Source organism: Saimiri boliviensis, chromosome 2 (assembly GCF_048565385.1).
Source record: "Saimiri boliviensis isolate mSaiBol1 chromosome 2, mSaiBol1.pri, whole genome shotgun sequence".
Classification (NCBI taxonomy): Eukaryota; Metazoa; Chordata; class Mammalia; order Primates; family Cebidae; genus Saimiri; species Saimiri boliviensis.
In genome coordinates this window covers 70,043,487-70,067,270 of record NC_133450.1, presented here as the reverse complement: position 1 = coordinate 70,067,270, position 23,784 = coordinate 70,043,487, and the positions used below count along the sequence as shown (strand labels likewise).

Here is a 23,784-nt window from a genome sequence, read left to right as displayed (position 1 = left end):
ATTCCCCAGACCAGTCATCTTTGCACCATGAAAAATGGCCCATCCCTGCAGCTGACATCCAGACGGCACATTGCTTAAAGCCAGATTCCTTGCAACCTGTCTCAGGATGGAAAAGAAAGCTGATTCTCTTAGCTCTCTGCTTTGTAAAGAAAATGGTTTTCAACACAACTTCACCCCACAGCAACTATGGAAAATAAACTGAAGTGTAAAAACAGGGCAAAATTAGCGTGGCTGCTACCACCACCCTGGCTCCACGAGACAGGAGGAAGAAAGGGATCCTGCTCCTGGAGTGTGAAATGACCACAAGATTAAGAATCAAGGCGGCAGGAGGAATTTCCTGCCTCAAGCCCTGGAACCCTGGAGCCCCTGAGGGGGCCTCAACTTCTGTCTCCACTGATCCCCCTCCCCTCATCCCCCCCCCGCCCCCGCCCAAACTGCTGTCCCAGTGGGGGTTCCTCTCCTCCTTCAGGGCTCAGCTCCAAAGTCAGTCTTTAGAGACCTCTGCTGCCCTCCACCCTCATTTCCGTTTCCTTAACCCAAACTGACTTTCTCCTTTCTGTAGTGCACTTCAGAGAGCTCCTTTCCTGGTTTAATGGCTACTGCAGCCCCGCCCCCATGGATGACTTGAGGGTAGATTCACCCTCCTTCGGGGCCTGCCTCAAGGGCACAGGCCTGTCCTTCACGGGGACCTCCATAGCTACTGGGTAATTAGTGAGTAGCCGGGTTTCCAGGATTCACTACTGTGAACAGAGCCGTGATGCACACAGGCCCTGTGTTTAAACGCCCAGTGAGCCCTGTCCATTCCCCGCCCCCCCGTCTTTTACTGCTTATTTAAAGCCATTTTTAGTTGTTACAGAAGGGGACCAAGCACTGAGCTGGGAGCAGGAGCTGGGACTTCCTGCTCCTAGGTCATACTTCAGCCTTGGGCAAATTCGGTAACTGTAGGGTCTCACTTTTATGCAGTGTAAACCGCATGGTGGGCCCCAAACAAGATAAGATCCAGGAATTCTCTAGAGTTCAACAGTGGAGGTGGGGGGAAGGGGACCGGAAGGTCTGGCCTGGCATTTTCAGTAATTTCCACAGGAAGTTCTGTCCTGGCATTTTCAGTCATTTCGAGTGACCCCAGAGATGGTCACTTGGAGACTTAGTGGCCGGAGACCCCACTGCGTACCCCAGCTCTTAGGAGTGGCCTGCTTCTCCATCCTTCCTAGAAATTGGGGTCACATCTCTGGACTGGAAAGGCTCCTAGTATTTAAACCAACGAAGGAGGCCCTTCTCCCGCTGCCCCCTACTTTGGAGCTCCCACAACTTCATCTCCACCCTAGTTTGCCCCCCGACCCAGGCCCTCCACGCTCCCCACGCAGGGCTCCCAGGATTCGGCGATGGACAGGGTTCGGGTCCTGGTCCCTCTTAGTGGGGGCTGCCTCTCTAGAATGTGCAGGGGACAAGGGACCCGAGGAGGGGGAGTCTTATCCCGGACGGGAGGGAGGCGTTGCGCGCAGCCTCCTGGAGCAGGTACTGGGACCCGCGGGCTCACCCCCAGTTGCGTCACCCGGCAATTGATTGAGACATCACAATCTGGGGGCTGGGACCCGCGTCTCATCACTGCAGGTTTGTAACCAAACAATCTAACCAACAAACACCCCGGAAAGAAAAAAAAAGAAACCGGCCTGACCCAGCCTCCCGCCCCCGCCCCGCCCCGCCGCGCCCCGCCCCTCGCCCCCGCCTCCCGGGGTCCCCTCCCCCGCACGGGGGAGTGAGCGCGAGCCCGGCGCCCCGCACCCGCCGCCCCGCGCCCGCTCGCTGCCCGCCCGCGGCGGGGGCGGCCCCGACAGCGCCGCCCGCCCCTCCCGCGCCCCGCCCGCGTCCGCCGCCGCTCCAGCTCCGCGGCGCCCTCGCCGGGTGCGTGCCGCTCGTGCGCCCGCCCGCCAGGCTCTCCGCGCCCGCCGCCCGCGCCGCCCTGGCCCGGGCCCTCCAGCCCGCGCTTCATGGCTGCGCACGAGTGGGACTGGTTCCAACGCGAGGAGCTCATCGGGCAGATCAGCGACATCCGAGTGCAGAACCTGCAAGGTAACGCAGCCCCGGCTCGCCCTGGGATCGCACGGCTGGGCGCTCGGGCAGCCCGGGGCGCCGCGCCGACACTTGGCAACTCCCTCGCGCCGCCCCCGCTCGCCGGCCTCTCACCGTTCCTGTCATTTGCCTTAGGGTCGGGGGCTGGAGTTGGACACCCGCCCCCAAGCCCCAGGGCGTCCGGCCCCGGCCAGATTTACAATTGCCCAGGGGGTGGGGCGCCACACGTGTGTGTGTTGGGGGGACAGGGCTCGCATTTTCATTAGGGGGACGTCACCACTCCCTCCAGCCACCGCTTCGAGTTTGGAGAAGTTTGTGTGTGGGCTCTTGGGGGCGGCGGCCCAGGTCAGGGAGGGGAGGAGACTGTGTGTGTGCGTGTGTGTGTGTGTGTGTGTGTGTGAGAGAGAGAGAGAGAGAGAGAGGGAAGGAGAGTGTGTAAAATTCACGCACTTCTAAGTACCTTCGAAGCAAGGGGAATTGAATGGTGGGCGGCGCTTCAGGGGGTGAGCTGGGGAGAGGGGGGCCATGGGTGCGGATCGGATCCGTGGGGTCAGGCAAGCACCCATCTCCAGTGGCCACTTGGCTCAGAGAGCTGCCCCTCCCCTGCACTATCAGGACTCCAACTTAGGGAGAGGGCGAGAGTCCAGCCCACCACTGCCAGGACTCTGCCTGGGCACAGGACAGGGGACCAAGGCGTCTACCTGGGAGGCAGCTGAGAAGAGGTGAAAAGCTCCCGTGGTGTAGAGCGGCTGGGGGTGGCGGTGCCGCACATGAAGTGTGTTTCTCTTTCAAAAGAATTTATTCAATGTGGAAACTTAGAAAGCACAAAAATATTTGAAGGAAAAAAGTCACCCATAATTTTTCTCCACAACCTACCCACCCAAAAGAGAGCTGTTCTTCGTGGAAGTGTATTTCACAGCTGCTGCTGCTGCTGCTGCTGCTGCTTTTTTTTTTTTTTTTAAATACGTGGGCTTTGCAGAACTGGATGGAACACCACTTCCGGCCCTTCTTCACCCACCTTGACCTGTACAGGTGAAGTTTCTGTAGCTGCTTCCCCTGCAGGCGTGGGTTTCTAGAGAGTTCAAGGTTAGGAGGGGCTGGGAGCCAGCTGGAAGGCCTGGGCAGAGAGGTGATGGGGCTGTGGGTGCCCTACCCCAGCAAGGGCAGTGACTACTGTTAGAGGGCAGGGAGCCCCAGCCGCTGTGGGATGGCCAAGCAGTCAGGTTTAAACATTACACCTGATGGAATGTTTCCCGGGAGCCCAGGTGAATCTGGCCCGCCCCTAGCTTGGGCAAGGACAGTGCTGGCAGAGGTGACCTCAAAAGGAGTTGGTAACCTCCTGGGGTGGACACTGGAAACTGAGTTTGCTCTGGGCTCCTCTGATCTCTCTGGCTGTGATTAAAGGAGGAGACTTGGGCTGGGGATGTTGAAAGTGTCTCTTTTGATAAGCCAAGTGCCTGGATGCTGTTGCCTTAGAAAAACTGAAATACTATTTGGGGGTGGGCATTAGTGTCTTCTGCTGAGATGCCATTTTGTTTGGACTGTCAGGGTGTGTGTGTGTGTGTATGTATCTGTTCTTAGGCAATCTTTGGGTGTTTAATAAGCACATACTAAGCAATGCTTGGTGCAACAAGTTCCTGCATTCCTCTAGGACTGGTTTAGAGAAGACCGACATTGTGAAGAGATGCCCAGCAATATGGGCGTTAGGTTACAACCAGAACAGTGGGAGAAGGCTTCACAGAATAGGGACAATTTGAGATGGGTCCTGGAGGTTGGGTAGGAGTTCACTGAGTAGGCTCCTCCTCCTCAGCTCCCAGTGAACTGTCCTCACTTTTAGGCAAATGTCAGTTACAGTGTAAGCATCAACAGGCTTTGCCATTTAAAAAACAAACTTTTAAATGTATACGTATATGTATAAATGTGCACATATTTTTAAATTCAACAAAACTTCATATATGGGTACATCTGTGTAACAATCACCCAGATCAAGATGTAGGTTTTCAGTACCCTAGATGGTCAAATACCCTATCTCTTCCATTCCAGCCAGTAACACAGCCCCTGACAACCAAGGGAACTAACTTGATCTTCATTACTGAAAATTCCTTTTGCCACTAGAAACTGATACTCAATTGAATCCTACAGGATGTACTCCAGCCTTTTTTTTTTTTTTTTTTTTTTTTCAGCATTGTGCTGGTGCGATTCCTCTGTACTGTCACCTGCATCTGGAGTTCCCTTTCTTGCTGAGTACTATTCCATGGTGTAGATGCACCACCGTTTGATGATCCTTTCACCTGTTGAGGGACCTTTGGGTTGTGTGCAGTTTGGGGCTCTTATGAATGAATGAAGCTGCCCGTGTCTTTTGGGGGACATTAGCACTGTAGAGTTACTGTGTCGGGTTTTCTGCTTTGCTTAGCATTGCTGAGAAGAGACTGGGAGTGGAGTTGGGGGCTGGCATGTGTCTTCTCCTGATTTTTCCCTTGGTTAGTTTCCTGACTGAATGCTTAATAGGCATTTTCTCTCCTTGGTTCTGTGGTACTCAGGAAGTCTCAGCCAAAGGGCAAAGTCCAGAAGGTGCTCTGCACTGAGCTTAGAGCATCTGCTGTAACTGGCTGTCGGGTGTCGGCTGGCTGCTATGTGCCTGCATGTTTGGCTTTGGGGGCCACCAGCGGGGTCTTGTTCTGCTGAACTCAGTGCGGGTGGCAGTTGAGGGAGGCAGGTGGAGTCCAGGCAGAGGGGCTGCTGCTGAAACTGAGTGCCTGCTTATAGCACAGGTAGCCACAGTCGTGGCGGTGGAAGGAGGGCCGCAGTGGGATTTTACGGATCTGTAATCACAGGGCTTGAGAAGGATTCCCGGCCTCCATCTGCAGGCAGCAGCTGCTGTCAGGGTCAGGCATTCCTGATTCTTCTCAGAAAGCTTCAACTCTCTTGGGGCCCTGGGTTGGGGTAATCCTGGGGTCAGTAATGAGGGGTAGCCCTGAGGTTATGGCCTCTGGGATACTGCATTTCAGGGAAGAAAAGTTTAACAATAGAGCTATATCTTTCTATCTTTCCATATATCTATGTGTTTAAGTTGACTTAGAGGTAGCTTAGCCTCTGCTCACCTGCTCGTCCGAGATATAGTACTATTTATCCTGGGGTAGACCAAAGAGCTTTTATCTCTTGCCCTGATAAGGGCGAGGCTTTTATCTCTAGCCCTGAACTATGGGATTGTGAAATCCATGCAATATGATTTCTTCTGCCCCCCCCAAAAAAACATTGGAATGAAGATTTCTAGACCTGTCTCTGGAGGTCAGGGTGAGCTGGGCAGAATGATGGCCCCTCCCAAGAGGCCTGCCACTCATCTTCGTTTGTCTGATTCTTGAGCAGATATGGTTCTCATGCGTATGTTGACATGCATAGCTCATAAAGGCCTTTGTCAAGGAGGAGCCCCTTGAAAGAGCACGGACATGTCCCTCAGGGCAGACGGCCTGTGCCACCCTCACAGGGTCCCTTGCATGAAAACGGGGGTGGTCCAGGCTGCTGACCTTTTTGGAGAGAAGATGGAATTGCAGGTGTTGGGAGCCTCTGCCAGGTGGTCCCCGATTCCTTGGAGCCATGTTGGAAGGCAGGGACATATTTTCTCAAATTGACGCTAGAGGTGGTGAGTTAACAGGTCTGTGCCTTAGTTCCCTGCCTGGCTGTTGGTTACGAGGGCTCCGCTGTCCTTCCAAAGACAAGCTGCTCTGGCTGCTCCCTCTCTCTCTTTGCCTGAGCCTCAGGGTCCAGCTCAGTGCTCTACCAGTTCTGGGAGTCACTGTACTACTGGACAAAAAGGAGTGTTGGGCCAGGATTTAAAGAAGGCTCCATTCTTGTGGGAAGCCTCCAGCACCCAAAGAACCAACAGCCCTTCTCCATGCTGTTTAGCATGTAGCATCTTGCAGGCACTGGGGATGAAAGCTGGTTCTAGTATCTGCCTTTCAGGAACATGAAACTGTCATGGGCACCCAGCCAGACTGGAGCTTGAATTTTCTGATTCTAGCAGTGCAGAGGTCAGTTCTGCCTTGGGCCATCCCCTGTCGTTCTTGTGCTTTCTGGCTTTGATGCTGTCATTCTTTTTTTTTTTTAAAGACAGGGTTTCACCATGTTGGTCAGGCTGGTCTTGAACTCCCGACCTCAGGTGATCCACCTGCCTTGGCCTCCAAACTGCTTGGATTGCAGGCGTGAGCCACCACGCCCGGCCCTGTCATTCTTGACCTGGACTTTGAAGGCCAGAAACTTGACTGCATAGGTTCTGGGTTGCACAGGGCAGAAGGGAGAGAAGTTACTGGAAGCACTTCAAGGCAGGCTCAGAGGCGCGACAGGGCCTGCGTTTTCAGAAGGATCAGCCCTGGCCCATGTGGCCCACTTTCTCCTTTTGTTCTGCTGCCTCAGGCCCAGACACTGGTGTTCCTCCTGTGAGCTCGGACTCCACGGTGACTGACTTCTTTACGCTTTTCACCCACCACCCAGCCACTGGAGCACGATATTAAAGCCGCCAGCGGGTTTCCTGACCTGCAGCAGAGCTTCCCAACCTGTGAGCTGAGGGCCGCAAAGTGGGGGCCAGGGCAGCTCTTTGGTCCACCCCAGGACAAATAGTACTATGGTCCTATGTCACCATGAGAAAAAGGCTGGGTTGCACTGGCTTACAGGATGAAGTCCAAGCCCCGTGGCCTGTTGTTCAAGGTCACCTGTGACCTGGCTCAGGATGCTACACCAACCTTCTCTCCCATAACCCCCCGCTGCTTCTTGCACCCACAGCCCACCCCTCCAGTTCCTTATCTCCCCCTCTTTACCTGTCTACCTCCAGCCCTTCGGTTCACACAGCAGGGGAGCACACAGCAGTGGGACGGGGATGCCACTGTGGTCACCGTCAGCCAGCAGCCAGAGAAGGAATAGAGCCGAGGAGGGACCTTTCCCATTCCCACCTCCCCCAGCTCTTAGAGGGCACAGCAAGTACGCTGAAGATTTCTACATAAAAATCCAAAGGAAACCAAATGCAGAGGTTTCGTGTCAAGGAACTGCCTGCCAGGGCACTACCCCTGGGGCTGTGGCTGCGTTCTAAGGGATGAATCATCATGTAGAAAGTTTCTGGCTGTGGCTGGGGTCAGGCCCCGGGCTTTGAGTTCACTCCTGGTTACAGGCAAAAGGCCGTGTTCTAGTGCCAGCTCTGTCCCTATCTCATGGTGTGGATTTTTCTCAAAGGGCTCTTCCAGGTGGGGCATAGTGCAGCTGGGGAAGACCCGAAGGCTCAAGGCCTGAGCCGGGGTCCTGGCTTTGTTGTGAACTTGCCATGAGATTCTGAAAAATCTCTCTCCCTTGCTGTTCCTTAGTTTCCTCATTTGCAAAATGAGAGGGTTGGGATTACCTGAGGCTCATATCTACCCCTGGGAAGGTGGTCAAGGAGTGGCGGGCCTGGCAGGTGCCCATTTAGCACCATCTGCATTCCAGCCCCTGGCATGCTTGCGTGGATGGCTGGTGTGTGACTCTGGGCTCTACTAAGCACAGCTGGCTACATCCTGGATTCTTTTCACTGCTGACTACTGGAGACTCACTTCCACCAAGTGTCCTGGGTAGAAAATGTTGCATTTCGTAAGCTTCGCCATATGGGTGTACATGGTAAATGATGTACATTCTTGACTTGTCCTTGGCTGACAAGTTGAAGGTACCTAGGGAGGTTTAGTGGCTGGCCCGCAATCGGGGCAAACAAGGGACTCTGGACTCCACCCATGCCCATTTGTACCAAGGAACAAGTGTGTTCAGGGGCCAGGTGAAACCGAAGCCCATCTTGCAAATGGCTTGTCAGCAGTGGGAGGGAAGCCCTTGGTCCAGTTGGCAGCAGATCTAGGGAGAGGTTTCGCCACAGAATCACGTGTCAGCAGCTAGGCCTGTACATAAGAGCAGCCCTGAGCGGCTTGCTGACCCTACAGCCTCATGGGAGGGGTGGGGTGTCTCACTAGAGCTACGGCTCTGGGGAAGCAACCTTTTGCCCAAGAGGCCCAGATTCCATGAACTGCCCTCTCTGACCTGTGGAACACTCTGGCATTTAATATTTCACTGGAATAGCTGAGGCTCTGGGCAAAGTCCGTCTGCCCACAAGCTGTAGATCACATCTGCCCTGTGTCTGAGGGGAAGAGAGAAAAATAAAGCAATTGTCTTTTGGGTGATTGAACCATTAAAAGTGAACTTCACGTTCCCATAGAAACCTTTTTATAAAATTTTTTATCCTTTCCCCATGCCTTTTTTTTTTTTTTTTTTAACAGTGGTAGATTGCATTAATCACAGAAGGAATTAAAGGCAGCATTGGAAATCACAAATGCAGCATCAAAAAATCTTGGACTTTTTCTTCCTTATTGGTTTGTCTTTTTATCTTACTTTTTTCTTTTTTCTTTCTTTTTTTTTTTTTTTTTTTTTTGAGACAGTCTTGCTCTGTCACCAGGCTGGAGTGCAACGGCGTGATCTCGGCTCACTGCAACCTCCGCCTCCTGGGTTCAAGCAATGCTCCTGCCTCAGCCTCCCAAGTAGCTGGGACTACAGGTGCATGCCACCACTCCCAGCTAATTTTTGTATTTTTATTAGAGATAGGTTTTCACCATGTTGGCCGGGATGGTCTTGATCTCTGGACCTCGTGATCTGCCCACCTTGGCCTCTCAAAGTGCTGGGATTACAGCCACCGCGCCTGGCCCCTCCTTTTTTTTCTGTTAGAGTAGGGATTCGCAAACTGTGGCCCACAGGTCAAATCCAGCCGCTGCCTCTTTTTGTGAATAAAGTTTTATTGGCACATAGCCACACCCATTCATTTGCATGTTGCCTACGGCTGCTTTTCCAGGACATGGGCACAGCTGAGTAGTTGAGGCAAATAAACCAAAAAAATATATTACCCGGCCCAGTGTCGAAAAAGAGGGAGACAGAGAAATGGAGAGTGTTAGTAAAATGCTGTCAGCAAAAGGAAAGGTGTGTGTATGTGTGTTTGTAGTATATAGTTCTGTGTGTATGTGTGTGTGTGTGTGTGTGTGTGTGTGTGTGTGTGTGTGTGTCTGTCAGTGATGTTTTTGCTAAAGTCAGCTGCTCTGCCTTGGAACAGCAGCCCAGGATGAAGGCCATCAAGATGCCCCACATCCCAGAACTGAGGCGTTGCCTTGGTACTGCTGCTTTGTGCCTCCCACACTTGTCACTGTTGTCCAACAGTTGATTCTGTACAGAAGAAAGCCCCAACATCTGTGGGACAGAGGATCACCCTTCTTTCCTACAGCAAGTTGTGAATATAGGGGTCTGGGAGGCTGGAATCAGGCTGGCGGGGTGAGGCCGGCCAGCCTCCCTGCAGAGTAGAAAATATGTGTCCTTGTCGGCAAGTATCATGCTCCTATCCAGAATACGGCAATCTGGAAGACTTCTTGTAGGAAGATAGGAACTGTATTTTCTAAACCCAGACCCAGAGCACATGATGAGTAGAAGATGCTTCTGGTGATGACAGCAGGGGATGCTTGCTGTATGTGTGGCAGCCTGGCCTTCTTTTCCAAGGGCTGCCTGTCTGCCTGCGGTATATTTTGAACCTGCTTTGTACATGGACGTACCCACTTGAAGGCTGGTCCTTTGGTCAAATAACAGTTGTTGAGTCCTCCTGAAATTCTGGGAGCTGGGGATGGAGGGATGGGTGGATGGGACATGTTAGGAGTTCTCAGTACAGAGAGGACGGGGTATGGTGAGGTTGAGATCAGCGTGTAGGAACTATGGGTGCTCACCGTGGGTGCTGCAGGAGTGTGGGGTGGGGAGGGAGGCCCAGTCTAGCCTTTAGGGGGATATTTGCACAGCTGGACTGCCTGTAGGTTTCTCTGTGAGTTTGGTGGAGACCAGGGTGGTGGCAGTAGGCCTGAGCTGAGAGTGTACAGACTCGGGCTCTGGTCACAGGGCTGTCACCACCTGGCTACAGAACCCTGGGGAGGCTTCCTAACAGGGCAGGAGAGTGGAACTCAACGGGAAGCAAGAGACCTGCGTGAGTCAGACTGTCTATCCAGGAGGCCGGAGAATGTGTGATGTCATGTCACAGTGGTCGCCTTTATGTCCTGTAGCCCTGGGATGAAGAACGTGGCAGAGGGTGAGGCACAGAGGAAAATCTGCCCCGTGGACCCACAGGGTAGGGGAGTGTGTGGTGAGGGGCTGTGGGGTCAGGGAGAGCCCCTGCCAGCTCCTCAACACGATGGAAGGCAGGGTCGGGCCGGGAAGTGCCGGATGGTGCGTTCCAGAGGGCTCCATGTGGTTGACCTTCACGTTTTATTTCTGTCCCTCTTTTTATTTGTCCCTGTGTTCCACTGTTTCTTGGAGATTGTGGCCCATGTCCCCAAGGCACAGAAAAGCCAAGGAGGATTTGGGGAATTTAAGGAAGCCCCTGGGTCATTTTGGTGTCGACCAGAACTACGTTCAGCTCCTGCAGAACTGCAGACCTCCGGGTCTAACTGGAAAGGCCCCGGGGCCCCAAGGGTGGAGGCATGCCCTCCAACCCCTGCTTTTCTCTCCTGGGGGGTGCTTCATGCAGCCAGGAGCCTTTGAGATATTTATATCCCTCTCCTTTTAAAAACTATTTTTAATTCTCTATGGTATGACATACTTAAAAGCAGTGTTCTGAGCCCTTCTAGCTGAGAACTGGGGCGGCGGGTGGGGAGGGGGCTCGGAGGTGACCTGCCAGCTGGTGGTGGAGGAACCTGAACCCTCAGATGGCACTGATCACGTGCCCCTTCCCTCACCTCCCGTGTCCCGTCAGTCCTGGCCCATCTGGGCCTTTCCACGCTGGCCTCCTTTGCACACATCCTCCTTGTTAGTTGCCAGGACCACTATCTACCTGCCTCCAGCACCCCCGTCCTGCTCCGGGCCTGCAGCCCGATGACGTTTCTCATACCCCATCCGTCTCTCCACGAGGCCTCTTTGCCCTTGGGAAGAAGCGCTGCTGGGTGCTCTGCCCCCGCCCACCCCCGCCCCCCACACCACCTGCCTTTCCTTGAAGGAACTGGGCCACAGCTGCACCCAGGTGTCTTCTGGTTTTGCCCACAGGCCACGCCATTTCCCCCTTGCAATGCCTTTGTCCACACAGTCCCTTCTGCAGAGAATGACTGTGACTGTGCCCAGGACATCCTTGAACCCTGTCTGTGCCCTCCTGGCCAGAACTCACAGCCCTAGGATCTGGACTCCTTGGGGCTTCTGAGCCCTCTGAGCCCACCTTCTGAGCCCTTCTGAGCCCTCTGAGCCCACCTTCTGAGCCCTTTTGAGTTCTCTGAGCCGCCACAGATGCCTTCTGAGTCCACCCAGGGGTCTAAGTGGAGCGTATGCACCTTTGTCCTTCCAGCCCTTAACACGGAGCAGGTTTTCAGAACCGGTGTAGGCTAGACAATGCCTCCCCTGGAAGACGTCCACATCCTAATCTCCAAAATTGGTGAATATGTTCTCTTTCTTGGTAAAAGGGACTTGGCACGTGTGATTAAGCGAAGGCTCTTGAGATAAGGAGATAATCCGGGATTATCTAAGTGGACCCAACTAATCACAAGCCTCCTTATAAGAAGGAAGCAAGAGGGTCAGAGAGAAAGGGGGAGAGGAGCTGTGATAATGGAAGCAGAGTTGAGAGTGGTGGGCTGCAGGATGGGGTCAGGCGCAAGGAACGCAGGGGCCTGTGTTAGGTGGTGTTTGCACTGCTGTAAAGAAATACCTGAGGCTGGGTCACTTAGAAGAAAAGAAGTTTAATTGGTTCGTAGTTCTGCAGTCTGTTCAGGAAGTATGGTGCTGGCATCTGCTTTTGGGGAGGCCTCAGGAAGCTTCCGATCACGGTGGAAGGGAAGGGGAGCCAGCGCAGGGCGCACCTCCATCACTGGGGATCACATTTCAGTATAAGATTTGGAGGGGACACATACCCAAACCGTATCAGGCCTCTACAAGCCAGAAAAGGGAAGACCCGGATTCCCCTTTAGAATCTTCAGAAGGAGCACAGCCTTGCCCTTAACCTTGATTTTAGCCGGTAACACCCATACAGACTTCTGACCTTCAGAACTAGAAGAGAATATATCTGTGTTGTTTTCAGCCACTAAGCATGTGGTAATCTGTCACAGCAGCCATGAGAATCTCATATGCAAATGAATAATAAATGTCCATCAAGCCTTCTCCACCTCCGTAGAAGAGACATATTGGGGAGATATTTGCACAGCTGGACTGCCCTGTAGGTTTCTCTATGAGTTTGGTAGAGATCAGCGTGGGGCAGCAAGCTTTAGCTGAGAGTGCACAGACCAGGGCTATGGTCACAGGGCTGTGGTCACCAGGCTGCCACCACCTGGCTGGAGAACTCAGAGGCTTCCTGGCAAAGGGCAGGAGTGGGCTTCAGAGGAAGGGAGACGCCGGCGTGAGCCAACAGACTCTTTACCTAGGAGGCCAGAGAAGGTGGTGGCATCATTATCACGGTGATCTCATCTATGCCCTGTGGCCCTGTGATGAAGAGGGTAGTATCATAGTGTCCTCTAGCTACATCCCCTGTTGTGTGGCTTCTGGGACTGAACATGTTCTGGCAGCAATAACGTCTCTGTTCTAACCCTTGTGTTCTTCTGGAGTGGAGATGCGTGAACCCTGGAAATGCTGCTACCCTGGAGCAAGCCGGGTCCTGGTTATGTTGGGAAAACAACCTTCCACTTGATATGAAATATCACAGTTTGTTTAGAAAACAAGAGAACATCATTCAAATATGGTGTTTTAATTACAATCATGAATATAACTAAAAGTTGTAGACAGTTTCCAACTTTTGGTAATATTACATCACATATTGAAAGTCCCAGGCTACACACGCAAATTACAACGGACTTCAATTGCCAGAGAATGGAAAAACAGTCCTGATCCTGCCTCACTGTTTCGGTGCTGTTGAATGATGTCATACCAGTTTCTAACCTCCCTAGCCTCCCACTATGGGGTTAGCCCCACAGTCTTCATGGCCCCAGTTCCCTTGATGTCTCCATGGTAGGTTTATCAAACCAGTAATGACCATGGATAACCACACTTCCCTTTTTGTTTCCTGTTTCTACTTATTTTTTATAAAACAAGGATGAAATGCAACTAAACATTCCAGTAGTATTCCAAATACATGGCCATGTGGCTGAAAAAGTTCCCCCATGTGTGAGCACAGCTTCCTCCTTGTCAGGCTATGTCGGAGGAGTTGCAGCCTGAGTTACAGAAGACAGTCTGCAGTATTGTTGTTGCAATATGTATAATATATAGTATAGATTGCATAAAAATCAATTAAGGCGCCCGGGCGCTGTGGCTCATGCCTGTAATCCCAACAACTTGGGAGGCCAAGGTGGGCGAATCACGAGGTCCAGAGATCAAGACCATCCTGGCCTACATGGTGAAACGCCACCTCTACTAAAAATACAAAAACTAGCTAGGTGTGGTGGCACACACCTGTAGTCCCAGGTACTCAGGAGGCTGAGGCAGGAGAATTGCTTGAACCCAGGAGGCGGAGGTTGCAGTGAGCTGAGATCGCGTCACTGCATTCCAGCCTGGGTGACAGAGCGAGACTCAATCTCAAAAAAAAAAAAAAAAAAAAAAAAAAATCAATTACTTCGGGGACTGTCTTTACTGGTTCTAGGGTACTGATGTGATCATGGGGAGTGTGTGCGGGGAAGGGGTTGGCAGGCTGCAGAGAGATGACCGCAATGTGGGACCCTGTGCCAAGTCTTTGGAAGAACCCTGATGGTGGGCATTATTATTAGCTTGAGAACTAAGTCTGAGTGACATTGTCACAGGTTCCAAGCCATTGAGCTAAGAAGTGGTAGAACCAGGAATCAGAGGTAAATCTGGGAGGATGAAGTCAGTCAGAGACTGGGTAGTAAGATGGGATCTGAATTTGGGGACATGGAGAGAGACTGTCAAGCACTAGATCGAGGGCCAGGTGGTGCTGGAGAGGGCAATTGACTTGGAACCCAGAAAGAAAGCTGGACCCTGGCTAAAGGATGTTGGATAAGAAGTCAGCCAGCCTTGCTGTTGAGCCTTATCAGAGTTGGTTCAGTGACCCAGCTGGCCCTGTTTAGTTATTTATACACCAGGTTTCTTGAACTAACAAAGGCTGACTTCTTGACTGAAGATTCCTGCCTGGTAATTTTCCGGGGTGGGACTCAAAAGAGTGGGGATAGGGATCCCATCTGAAGAAATGGAGGAGATGGAATTCTCATAACCTTGAATGATGGCAGAAGTGAGCAGAGGCAGCCGTGGGAACCACCCTCAGGTCCCCACATTGTGTTATGGTGTTGACTGATGATAAAGCAGAGCCGTCTCCATTATGTCATTTAATGCTGACGTAACCCTCTGGGGTCCCTACTTCACAGATGCAGACTTCAAGGGCACAGGGGCTCAGTGGCTTTACCCTGTTCTCAGCAAGTGAGCGGTGGACTTGAGGTTTCACAGCACACTCTGGTGTCTCCAGGGACTTGCTGCAGTCCCCTAGAGTCACCAGCGGCTTCCTGAAGGCTGGTCTACAAAGGCTACTTACTCTCCTTTCGTGTACACAAGTGTGGTGCTCTCTCTTGGAAGGCTGGCTGGGCCTTTGAGCTTAACGCTGATCTGAAACAAACCTATTGTGTTACCTCCCAATTCAAAGCCAAGGGCCCTGGGCTCCAAGAGCAGGAGGTCGCCCCAGGCAATGGCCTGTATTGAGTTCCCAGGAGCACCATGGGCAGGGGCCATGAAGTAGCACGTGACAGCTGACCTGTAGGGGAAAGAGGTGTCACAATGCCATGAGGTCAGTGATGGGCTGCAGAGTGGGTGAGGAAAGTGAGAGGGACAGCAGGAAGTGCTGGAGTCATAGGCTGAGGCTGTGTGGGTAGGCACGGCTACACTTGGATTTGTTGTTAGTGATGGCTTGTTTACTGTGGGTTGCCCAGGTAGACCAGAAACCCTATTGGGTCAGGCGCTGGAGTATGCCCTGGCCACCATGATGACCCAGGCTTAGAGAGTGCTCAGTTTACACTGTTGAATGGATGAGTGTGGAATCAAAGTGAGAGTATGGATGCTGGGTTTGGCAGAGCTGGGTTTGAGCCTGTTTTTAGTATCGACCGCTGTGGGTGGCGGTGAGCCCGACCATGTCTTTTTGATGGAAAGGGATGATGACCTCAACTTCTCTGGTGGTTAGAACATTCAGTGAGGCCACACGCCTTCATCAATGCCTGTTTTCCCCATTGCCTTGCCTTTTCTTTAAGGGTTGTGTGGAAAACAATGATATCCAGGCCTCTTTTCCCTGAAGGATATGGCTTATATTTTCTTTTAAGCTGATGACTTCAGTGTTTTCTTCCATGTCTCTCAATAACATACACGTATTTCTTCATCTTGATGTTTTGGTTCTAGGCTCTGGTTTCTTACTAGAAACCAGTAGAATGTGAAGATGTAGGACTCTTTTTTACCTCTTTTAACCTCAAATCTGTCTCCTCTCTCAATTTCCCAATGTATTTTCATCATAATTTTGGTAAGATCAGTAATTGGGGTTTACACTGTCACTAGGAGGTCAGTGCTCTTCAGAGCTTAGTTGTGTAGTAAATGATGGTCACTCTTTCTTACCTGGTCTGCTTTTTGTTTCTTTGGAATTAAAAATTGCCTGCTGTTGCTGTTAGTGGTGGGGGATGTACTTATTAATCGGAAACTCTCTTACTGTTCTAGATATATCCTTAAGTTGTTTGGGGGCATCAGGTAAAGTGTCTCAGTTCTCTCTTCTTCTTCCTTTTGTTTTTTAGATGGAGTCTCACTGTCACCCAGGCTGGAGTGCAGTGGTGTGATCTCGGCTCACTGCAACCTTTGCCTCCTGGGTTCAAGTGATTTCCCTGCCTCACCTCCACTTCCCAAGTAGCTGGGATTACAGGCACGCACCACCACGCCCAGCTAATTTTTTTGTATTCTTAGTAGAGCTGGGTTTCACCATCAGGCCAGGCTGGTCTCGAACTCCTGACCTCAAGTAATCCACTCACCTCAGCTTCCCAAAGTGCTGGGATTACAAGCATGAGCCGCCACACCTGGCCAGTTCTCTCTTCTTGAGCAAGGCCAGGGCTCTGACCTGCTTCAGTCTGAACTTGTGCTTCCCTCCGTGCCTTGGGCCCAGCTGTCACCTAGACTGCCTGTCACTGTCACCTGTGGTCCTCCTCACTTCTCTCCTGGGTCAGATCTTCTGCTTCCTGCCTTCCTCTGACACCTTCATCCCTTGAATACAGCGGCACATCCTCCCTGAGAGACAGTGCCTGGGTGGTAGATTTTCTGAGAATCTGCACATGGGAAAATGAACGTACTCTCTAATTCTTGATGGCTACATTAGCTGGGCATCAAACTACGGGTTGGAAATGATTTTCTTTCAGTGTATTGAAATGTTCCTTGCTCCATTGTCTGCCTGCTTCTAGGTAGCTATTGAGAAGGGTGAAGCCGTCTCTGCCCCTCTGTGTGCGGCCTGCTTCATGCGCTCTGGAAGCTCACAGGAACCTTGTTTTGTCCCCAGCATCCTGAGACTTCAAGGTGACCTGCTTTGGTGCTGGTCTCTTTTCATCCATCATGCTGTGCCCTTAGTGAGACCTTTCTATCTGGAAACTATCCTTCAGTTCTGGAAAATTTTCTCGGACAATCCATTATGATTTCCGCTCCTTGGTTTTCTGACCTTCTAGAACTCCACTTATTTGGATATCAGTCCTCATGGGCTGATCCTCCAATTCTCTTATCTTTTCTATTTTTTAATCCCTTTTGCTTTTCGTTCTGCTTTCTGGGAGATTCCATCAATTTTACATTCCATATCTTAACCTGTCACATTTGTAATTTGTGAGAACTCTCTCATTCTTTAGAGAGGCTTCTTATTCACGACTACAGTATCTTCCCTTAGCGCTGTGGATGGTAATGATGGATAGGGCTGGGGTGGAGCTTTGAGCTCCACACAGTGCTCAGTGGCATGCAGCTAAATCGCTAGCTGGGAATCCTGGCTCTGCCACTTACTAGCTTTATCATTTTGGGCAAGTTATTTAACCTCTCTCTTTTTCAAAGGCCTCATCTGTGTAGTGGGAAGAATAATACTGATGTCTGCTTTGGGGGCTGTGCTAATTGCATGAGTTACTTGATGTAAAGGACTTAGAGCAGGCCAGGCGCACACTGGATGTGATGGACGTGTGCACACCTTCTCTCTGCACAGTTATGTCTCAGCTTCGCTTGATCTGAAGCTTTCATGTTAGAGGTTTCTTTCTTTAACTACCTCGTAGTCCTTGGTTGCTTTCTCATATTTGAGAGTTGGGGACTAATAAGCATTCTGTAGGTCTTGAGCACATGGGTGGCCTTCCTGGCTGGAAGCTTCTACCATAGGTGCCCACTGGACTGTTTCATGGGGACCCCCATGCCAGTATCTTTAGGACTTTCCTCCTGGGCTGCTCGGACTCCCCATGGAAGGGTCTTACAGTCTCCTGTCTGGAGGGTCAAGACCAGGCTGCTGAGGGCGAGGAGTGGGGGGTTTGGGAGCTGCAAGAAGGAAGTGAGCTTGAGGGGGATTGGCCCTCTCTATGTAGTACGTGTAAAATCACTTAATCTGCCTGTTTTCAGTACAATTTGCATTGAGATCGTCTCAGTATTTTTTTAACCTCTTTAGAGAATAAACTTCCAGTCCTGTGCCTGATGGAGGAGGGACAGTCACCCAGCTGGGAGGCATGGGGGAGGGGACGCATGGATCCTGCTGGTTCTTTCATCCTCTTAGCGCGTCCCTGAACTTTAACCCCATTTCCAGAGGTCCTGCCATCACTAATTCCTGACCCTTTGGGACTTCTGGGTTGTAAATTGGCTTGGTTTTCATCTTTCCTTGCTGTCACTGAGGATGCAGATTTTTTTTTTTTTTTCTTTTAAGACAGGGTCTCTCTCTGGTCCCCCAGGCTGGAGTGTAGTGGCGCCGTCACAGCTCACTGCAGCCTTGGACTCCTGGGCTCAATCAGACCTCCTGCCTTAATCTCCCAAGTAGCTAGGACCACACATGTGCACCACCATGCCTAATTTTGCTTATTTTTTTTGTAGAGACGGAGTCTCACTATGTTGCCCGGGTTGGTCTCAAACTCCTGAGCTCAAGTGATCCTCCTACCTTGGATTCCCAACGTGCTGACAGGTGTGAGCCACCGTGTCTGGCTGAAGATGTGGATTTCTTTGAGTTTGCCAAATTCGTGACCACTGGTCCTTGCTACCCCCTAGAATTGTGTTGCGTCTCCCCCTCTCCTGTTCTTGCCATCATTGAGGGTTTATTATCTTAATACGTAATGCATACGTCAAACAAAATCCCTTTCCTCTAGGTTTCAATAAAGTTGGGAGATGGACTGAAATTAGAAGCCCGGCTGGGTCCGTCCTTGTCTCTGAGAAGTCTCTCTCTTTTTTTCCAAGTGTCTCAGAACAGCCAGAGGGGAGGCTGGCAAACGGGTGCTGCCATCATCCTAGCTTTGAAGATTCCAAGTCTGTGGATGCCCGCTGGCTACGTTCAATCCATTTTGACCGTTTTCCAGGCTGCTGCTGAATACTGGTTACCAGGAGAAGTCAGGGGGATTGCAGAGGAGGCATTGGTCACACCTAATGGCTATTTTCTCAGCTGCACACTTCGGTTCATCCGTGGCATGAGGTTTAGGGGCCCATATGGGGTGCAGCTGCAAAGACAGGGATGCTCTCTAATGAACTCCCCATCTAGGTCCTCCGAGGCCTCCAATCGCCCATCAGTGGGCTGAAAGCTCTTCTGAGCCTGGCTTGGCAGTGGCGGGCCTGGGGTGAATTTGACACCCTGGTCACCATCGTGCACTTGCTGTGATGGCTGCTGTTTTAAAGCTGCGGCACCTGGGTGCCTTGGCCCCTTGGGAGAGAAAAGCCGCACTGCCGAGGGAATGAGCTGTTTGCTAGAACATGCATTGTTTGGTGCTGGAGTCCTGCCTGCTTTCGTAAAACCTCCTCAAGCCCAAAGCCACAGGCTACCTGGGAGAGAACTGGCTGGTGCCAAGTTTTCAAAGTTAAGCTTTTCTTCATGGCAAGATGAAAAGTTATCCTGCTTGAGCCTCTATCAGATACTGACTTGACTTGATCTTCTACATTTTTGAGTGGTTTGGATTACCCGGAACTAGGAGCACTGCAGAGACACTCTTTGGAGAGTCCAGTAAAGAACAAATCGCTACCTGACCCTCCAGCAATGCTGAAATCATACCTTCTTATCCTGCGGCCCTATGTGGTAAACATAGTTGATCAGTAAGAACAAAGCCAGAGAAAGGACAGCCTGTCTGGCCTGCAGTGGAAAGAGGTGTTTGAAGCCAGACCCAGATTTGAGCTTGAGCTGCTTCACTTTGTAGCTGCAGAGCTTTAGCCAGATTGTAGGGTCCTGGGTGTGTTGGTCTCTCCTGTCTACAGCGTGACCTGAGTGGGTCGTGCCCTCCCAGGGTTGTCTGGCAGACGCAGTGAAGTCATGAATCTTAAAAATGATCAATATTAGTAAAGGCCTTTCTGAATCTACTTTGGTTTTTTTCCCCTTTATTTAAAGTAAAAGAGGAATGTTTTTGCTTTGATGGTCAAGCTCATTCATATCTCATTAATTGTTAAAGTATTACCTAAAGGTTGAAATGATAACACTTTGGATATAGTAGGTTAAAATATATATGTATTGTTAAAATCAATTTCCTCTGTTTCTTTTGACTTTCTGTAACAGGGCTCCCGGAAAATGGAACATTATACATGTGGCTCATGTTATATTTCAATTCATCAGGACCGGGTCTAGGTTAACCCCTTCCTTCCTCCCTCCCTCTCTCCTGCCTTGTTTCCTCCCTTCCTCTTTTTTTTTGAGATGAAGTCTCACTCTGTTGCCAGGCTAGGATGCAGTGGTACGATCCTGGCTCACTGCAGCCTCTGCCTTCCAGGTTCAAGCAATTCTCCTGCCTCAGCCTCTCTATGCCCTGCTATTTTTTTTTTTTTTTTTTTTGGTATTTTTAGTAGAAACGGGGTTTCACCGTGTTGGCCAGGCTGGTCTCAAACTCCTAACCTCAAGTGATCCACCTACCTTGTTTCTTTCTTTTTTTGAGATGAGGTCTTGCTCTGTTGCCCAGGCTGGAGTTCAGTGGCATGGCCATAGCTCACTGTTAACAGTGGCCCAACTGAATGAGGTGAATGGATCGGTCACTTAGTCTGTTGGGGTTGTGCTGGGGCACATCAGATTTGGTGTCTGTACTCAGGAACCATGTTATGGAGACCACACAGCAGCAGTTGACAAGTGCTAAGTGAATTGTCTGGTTAGAGGCCTGGTTTTTTTTTTTTTTTTGAAACAGAGTCTTGCTCTGTCACCAGGCTAGAGGGCAGTGATGTGGTTTCAGCTTACTACAACCTCTGCCTCCCGGGTTCAAGTGATGCTCCTGCCTCAGCCTTCTGAGTAGCTGGCACTATAGGCTCGTGCCACCATGCCCAGCTAATTTTTGTATTTTTAGTAGATACAGCGTTTCACCATGTTGGCCAGGATGGTCTCAATCTCTTGATCTCGTGATCTGCCCACCTCAGCCTCCCAAAGTGCTAGGATTACAGGTGTGAGCTACTTTTCTGTAGATGGGAGAGATTATTGGGGTTGAGTGATCCGGGGAAGTTTCCTATAGAAGGACCTTGTTTTGGGTGGAGGCTCAAGTAGTTGAGGCGTGGAGGGGATGGTGTCCAGGTGAGTGAGGAAATTGGTATGAGCCAGCGTGCAAGAGCAGGAATGTGCTGGGTGTTGAGGAAGGTGACTGGTCCATCCTGGTGGGCAGAGGACCCGAGGATGGGGCAGTAGGGTCCTTATTAATAATGATGCGACCTTTCAGACTCGTTTCCTCCTGCAGCCATTTCACCCTGTGGACATGGCGTAGGCCAGCCTGAGGCCAGCATCCCTCAAGGTGTGAGTGTGGGGTGGCTAATCTTGGCTCTTGGAGCAGGATGGTCCCCTGTGAACGGAATGTACCACATGCGGCAGGAGGTTTCAACAGCCTTGACTGAGCCCACAAGATGCCAGTCATGTGGCAGTCAAAATTCCTCCCAGCATTTCCACCTGGGAGTGCTGCTGCCCATCTGAGAACTGGTAGGGTAATATGCAAATGAAGGGGAGCTGTGTTTCTGCAAAGAGCTGTCCCCACTCTTGGACACACAAGAGTTATGGGAACTACGTGTGCCCTCACTCAAAAGACTCTTTGATGTGAAGCTTCAGCTTTGGGGCCCTTGGAAAATCAATAGTTGATGTAATAGCTGTTCGGTGAATTGTGGCCATTATAACCAGATACTCTCCAGTTGTGGGAAGAATCCAACAAAATGACACAATGGTGCGTGACCCTTTTGGAAAGTTACTTCATGGAAAATTACTTAATGCATCAGGCGCAGATGCTGCAACTTTTATTTCTATTTTCTGAAATATTGCCGCTTTTTAAGTCAAACCGATCAGAGCCCTTCTGATTTCTGAGTTCACCTCATGCAACAGCGCTTCCTACAAATATTTACTGAGCGTCTGCTTGGTTCCAGGCTCTTTCCCAGGCATATATCAAGGATACAGAGGTGAGGAAAACAGACCTAGTCTCTGCTCCATGGCAGGGAGTCATTCCCCACGGTCTCATTGGGATATGGCGGACTGCAGGGGGAGTATCTAACAAGGGGATCCTGCATTACGTACCTTGGAAGACTGTTCATAGAAGGTGGTGTTTTAAGTTGAAATGAGAAGAATAAATGGGAGTTAGCCATATGGGAGGGGAGGAATGTTCTGTGCAGAGGGAGCAATTCTTCCAGAAGCCAAGGTGGGCTGCAGCAGGTTCCAAGGACACGCTCATTTGCCCTGAGCTAACAGAGTTTCCATTAGAGGTCTCCTTTGATCTGGAGCCCCAAATACACAGAGCCCTTGTACCCTGCTGGGTGAAGATGGTTACATCTTTGCTGTTGGAGGCAGGTTCTAGATTCTTCCATTCAGTGAAGCAGTGGACTGGGGTGTTATCAGAGAGTCCAAAAGGTCTGATTGGCTTCCTTTAAAACAGGCTCAGCTCCAAAGAGGCTCTACAGGTTGGCTCTGACACCAGCCCACGGAGTTTGGGTAACTTGTTTTACTCATCTATGTGCTTTGGGGTGTGCACTGGGGCTCTGGCACCCCGTGGTTGTGCCTTCTACTCTCTCCATGACCATCTCTCCCATTTCTTTTTCCTGTCTCCATCTTTGCTCCTCTTCTGTCTGGTGGGCAGATCTGCCTGGTCTGGGACAGGGCATCATTTTTCTGGGTTGGGGATTATTAAAATGCTAAAAAAGGTGATGGCAACATATTCACTACCATACCATCATCATGATGATCATCATCATCATGTTAGCATTTATTGAACATATACCATGTGCCAGGACCCCTGTTTGGTATTTCATATTTATTTCTCACAACTATATGAATACCCTTATCATCTACACTTTTCAGATGGGAGATTGAAGCTCAGAGAGGCCACATACAAAGTCCACAGGTGCACAGCTGGTTAGTTTAGTGGCAGAGTCAGAACATGGCCTTAGGTCTTTCTCACTCTTCTTCTACCTGTGCTCTTTCCACTAAGCCACACCAGCCCGCCACCGAAACAGAGTTTGGCTCTGTGAATGACAAGCGTGTGGCTCCTTGTGCAGTCCTCCATTTCAACCTCAGTTTCTTCTGTGTGAACGGAGGCATTAGACCTCCGCCGTCCACAGTGGTAGGAACCAGTCACGTGTGGCTATGGAGGAATGCTGTTCATTCAGATTGAGATGTGCTGTGAGTATGAAACATACATGAAATTTGAAGACTTCGTTTCAAGCAAGAATGCAAAACATCTCAATAACTGTTTTAAAACATTACCTAAATGTTGAAACGATAATGCTTTGGATATAGTAGGTTAAGTGAAATACATTGTTAAAATCAATTTCCCAATTTTTTTGACTTTCTATAATAGGGCTAGTCCAACTCCTGGGCTCCGGCAATGCTCCCATATCAGCCTCCCTGGTCACTGAGATTACAGGTGCGAGTCCCCAAACGCAGCATATAATTTCTAGGAAAGCTTTTAAATTCTCATGCGTAGGGTTCTCTTCTTCAACCTTGTAGTGTGCTTGAGCTCTTTTTCGGAATTTCTTGCCCCATTGTACCCCTGACACTCTGCAGTGGAACTCTTAACCTTGGCTGATGCTTGACTCCTTGACTCCATTGGTGGAAAGAAACTCACGTGTTCTAACCTCACCTGCCACCCTGGATAAGGTATTTTACCTTTCAGTCTCAGATGCATCAGGTATAAAATGGGGGTGAATAACCCCCTCCTCATGACTTTAGTAAGTTAACTGGGCGTGGGCCGGGTGCAGTGGCTCACACCTGTAATCCTAGCAATTTGGGAGGCCGAGTCGGGTGGATCACCTGAGGTCAGGAGTCCAAGACCTCAGCCTGACCAACATGGTGAAACCCCGTCTCTGCTAAAAATACAAAAATTAGCTGGATATGGTGGCGAATGCCTGTAATCACAGCTCCTCAGGAGGCTGAGGTGAGAGAATCACTTAAACCCGGGAGGCGGAGGTTATGGTGAGCCAAGATTGTGCCATTGCACTCCAGCCTGGGCAACAAGAGTGAAACTCCATCTCAAAAAAAAAAAAAAGAAAAAGATAACAGGGTGTGCATAGAGCCTGTACTACATGCCAAGACCCCCGTTGGGTATTTTATATTTAGTTCTCACA

General features: G+C 50.7%; 1 protein-coding gene across 2 annotated transcripts in view; it reads left to right on the top strand.

Annotated features, from left to right (window-relative positions):
- The first annotated feature begins 1,885 nt into the window (after positions 1–1,885).
- The window catches only part of CLMN (calmin), a 138,274-nt gene continuing 116,375 nt past the window's right edge, over positions 1,886–23,784 (top strand). The window contains exon 1 of one of the 2 annotated variants that reach the window (XM_039468704.2): positions 1,886–2,070. In XM_039468704.2, the coding sequence (XP_039324638.1) occupies positions 1,989–2,070 (82 nt within the window). In that variant the 5' untranslated portion in view covers positions 1,886–1,988. The remainder of the gene's footprint in view (positions 2,071–23,784) is intronic. The other variant, XM_039468703.2, reaches the window with a different exon arrangement.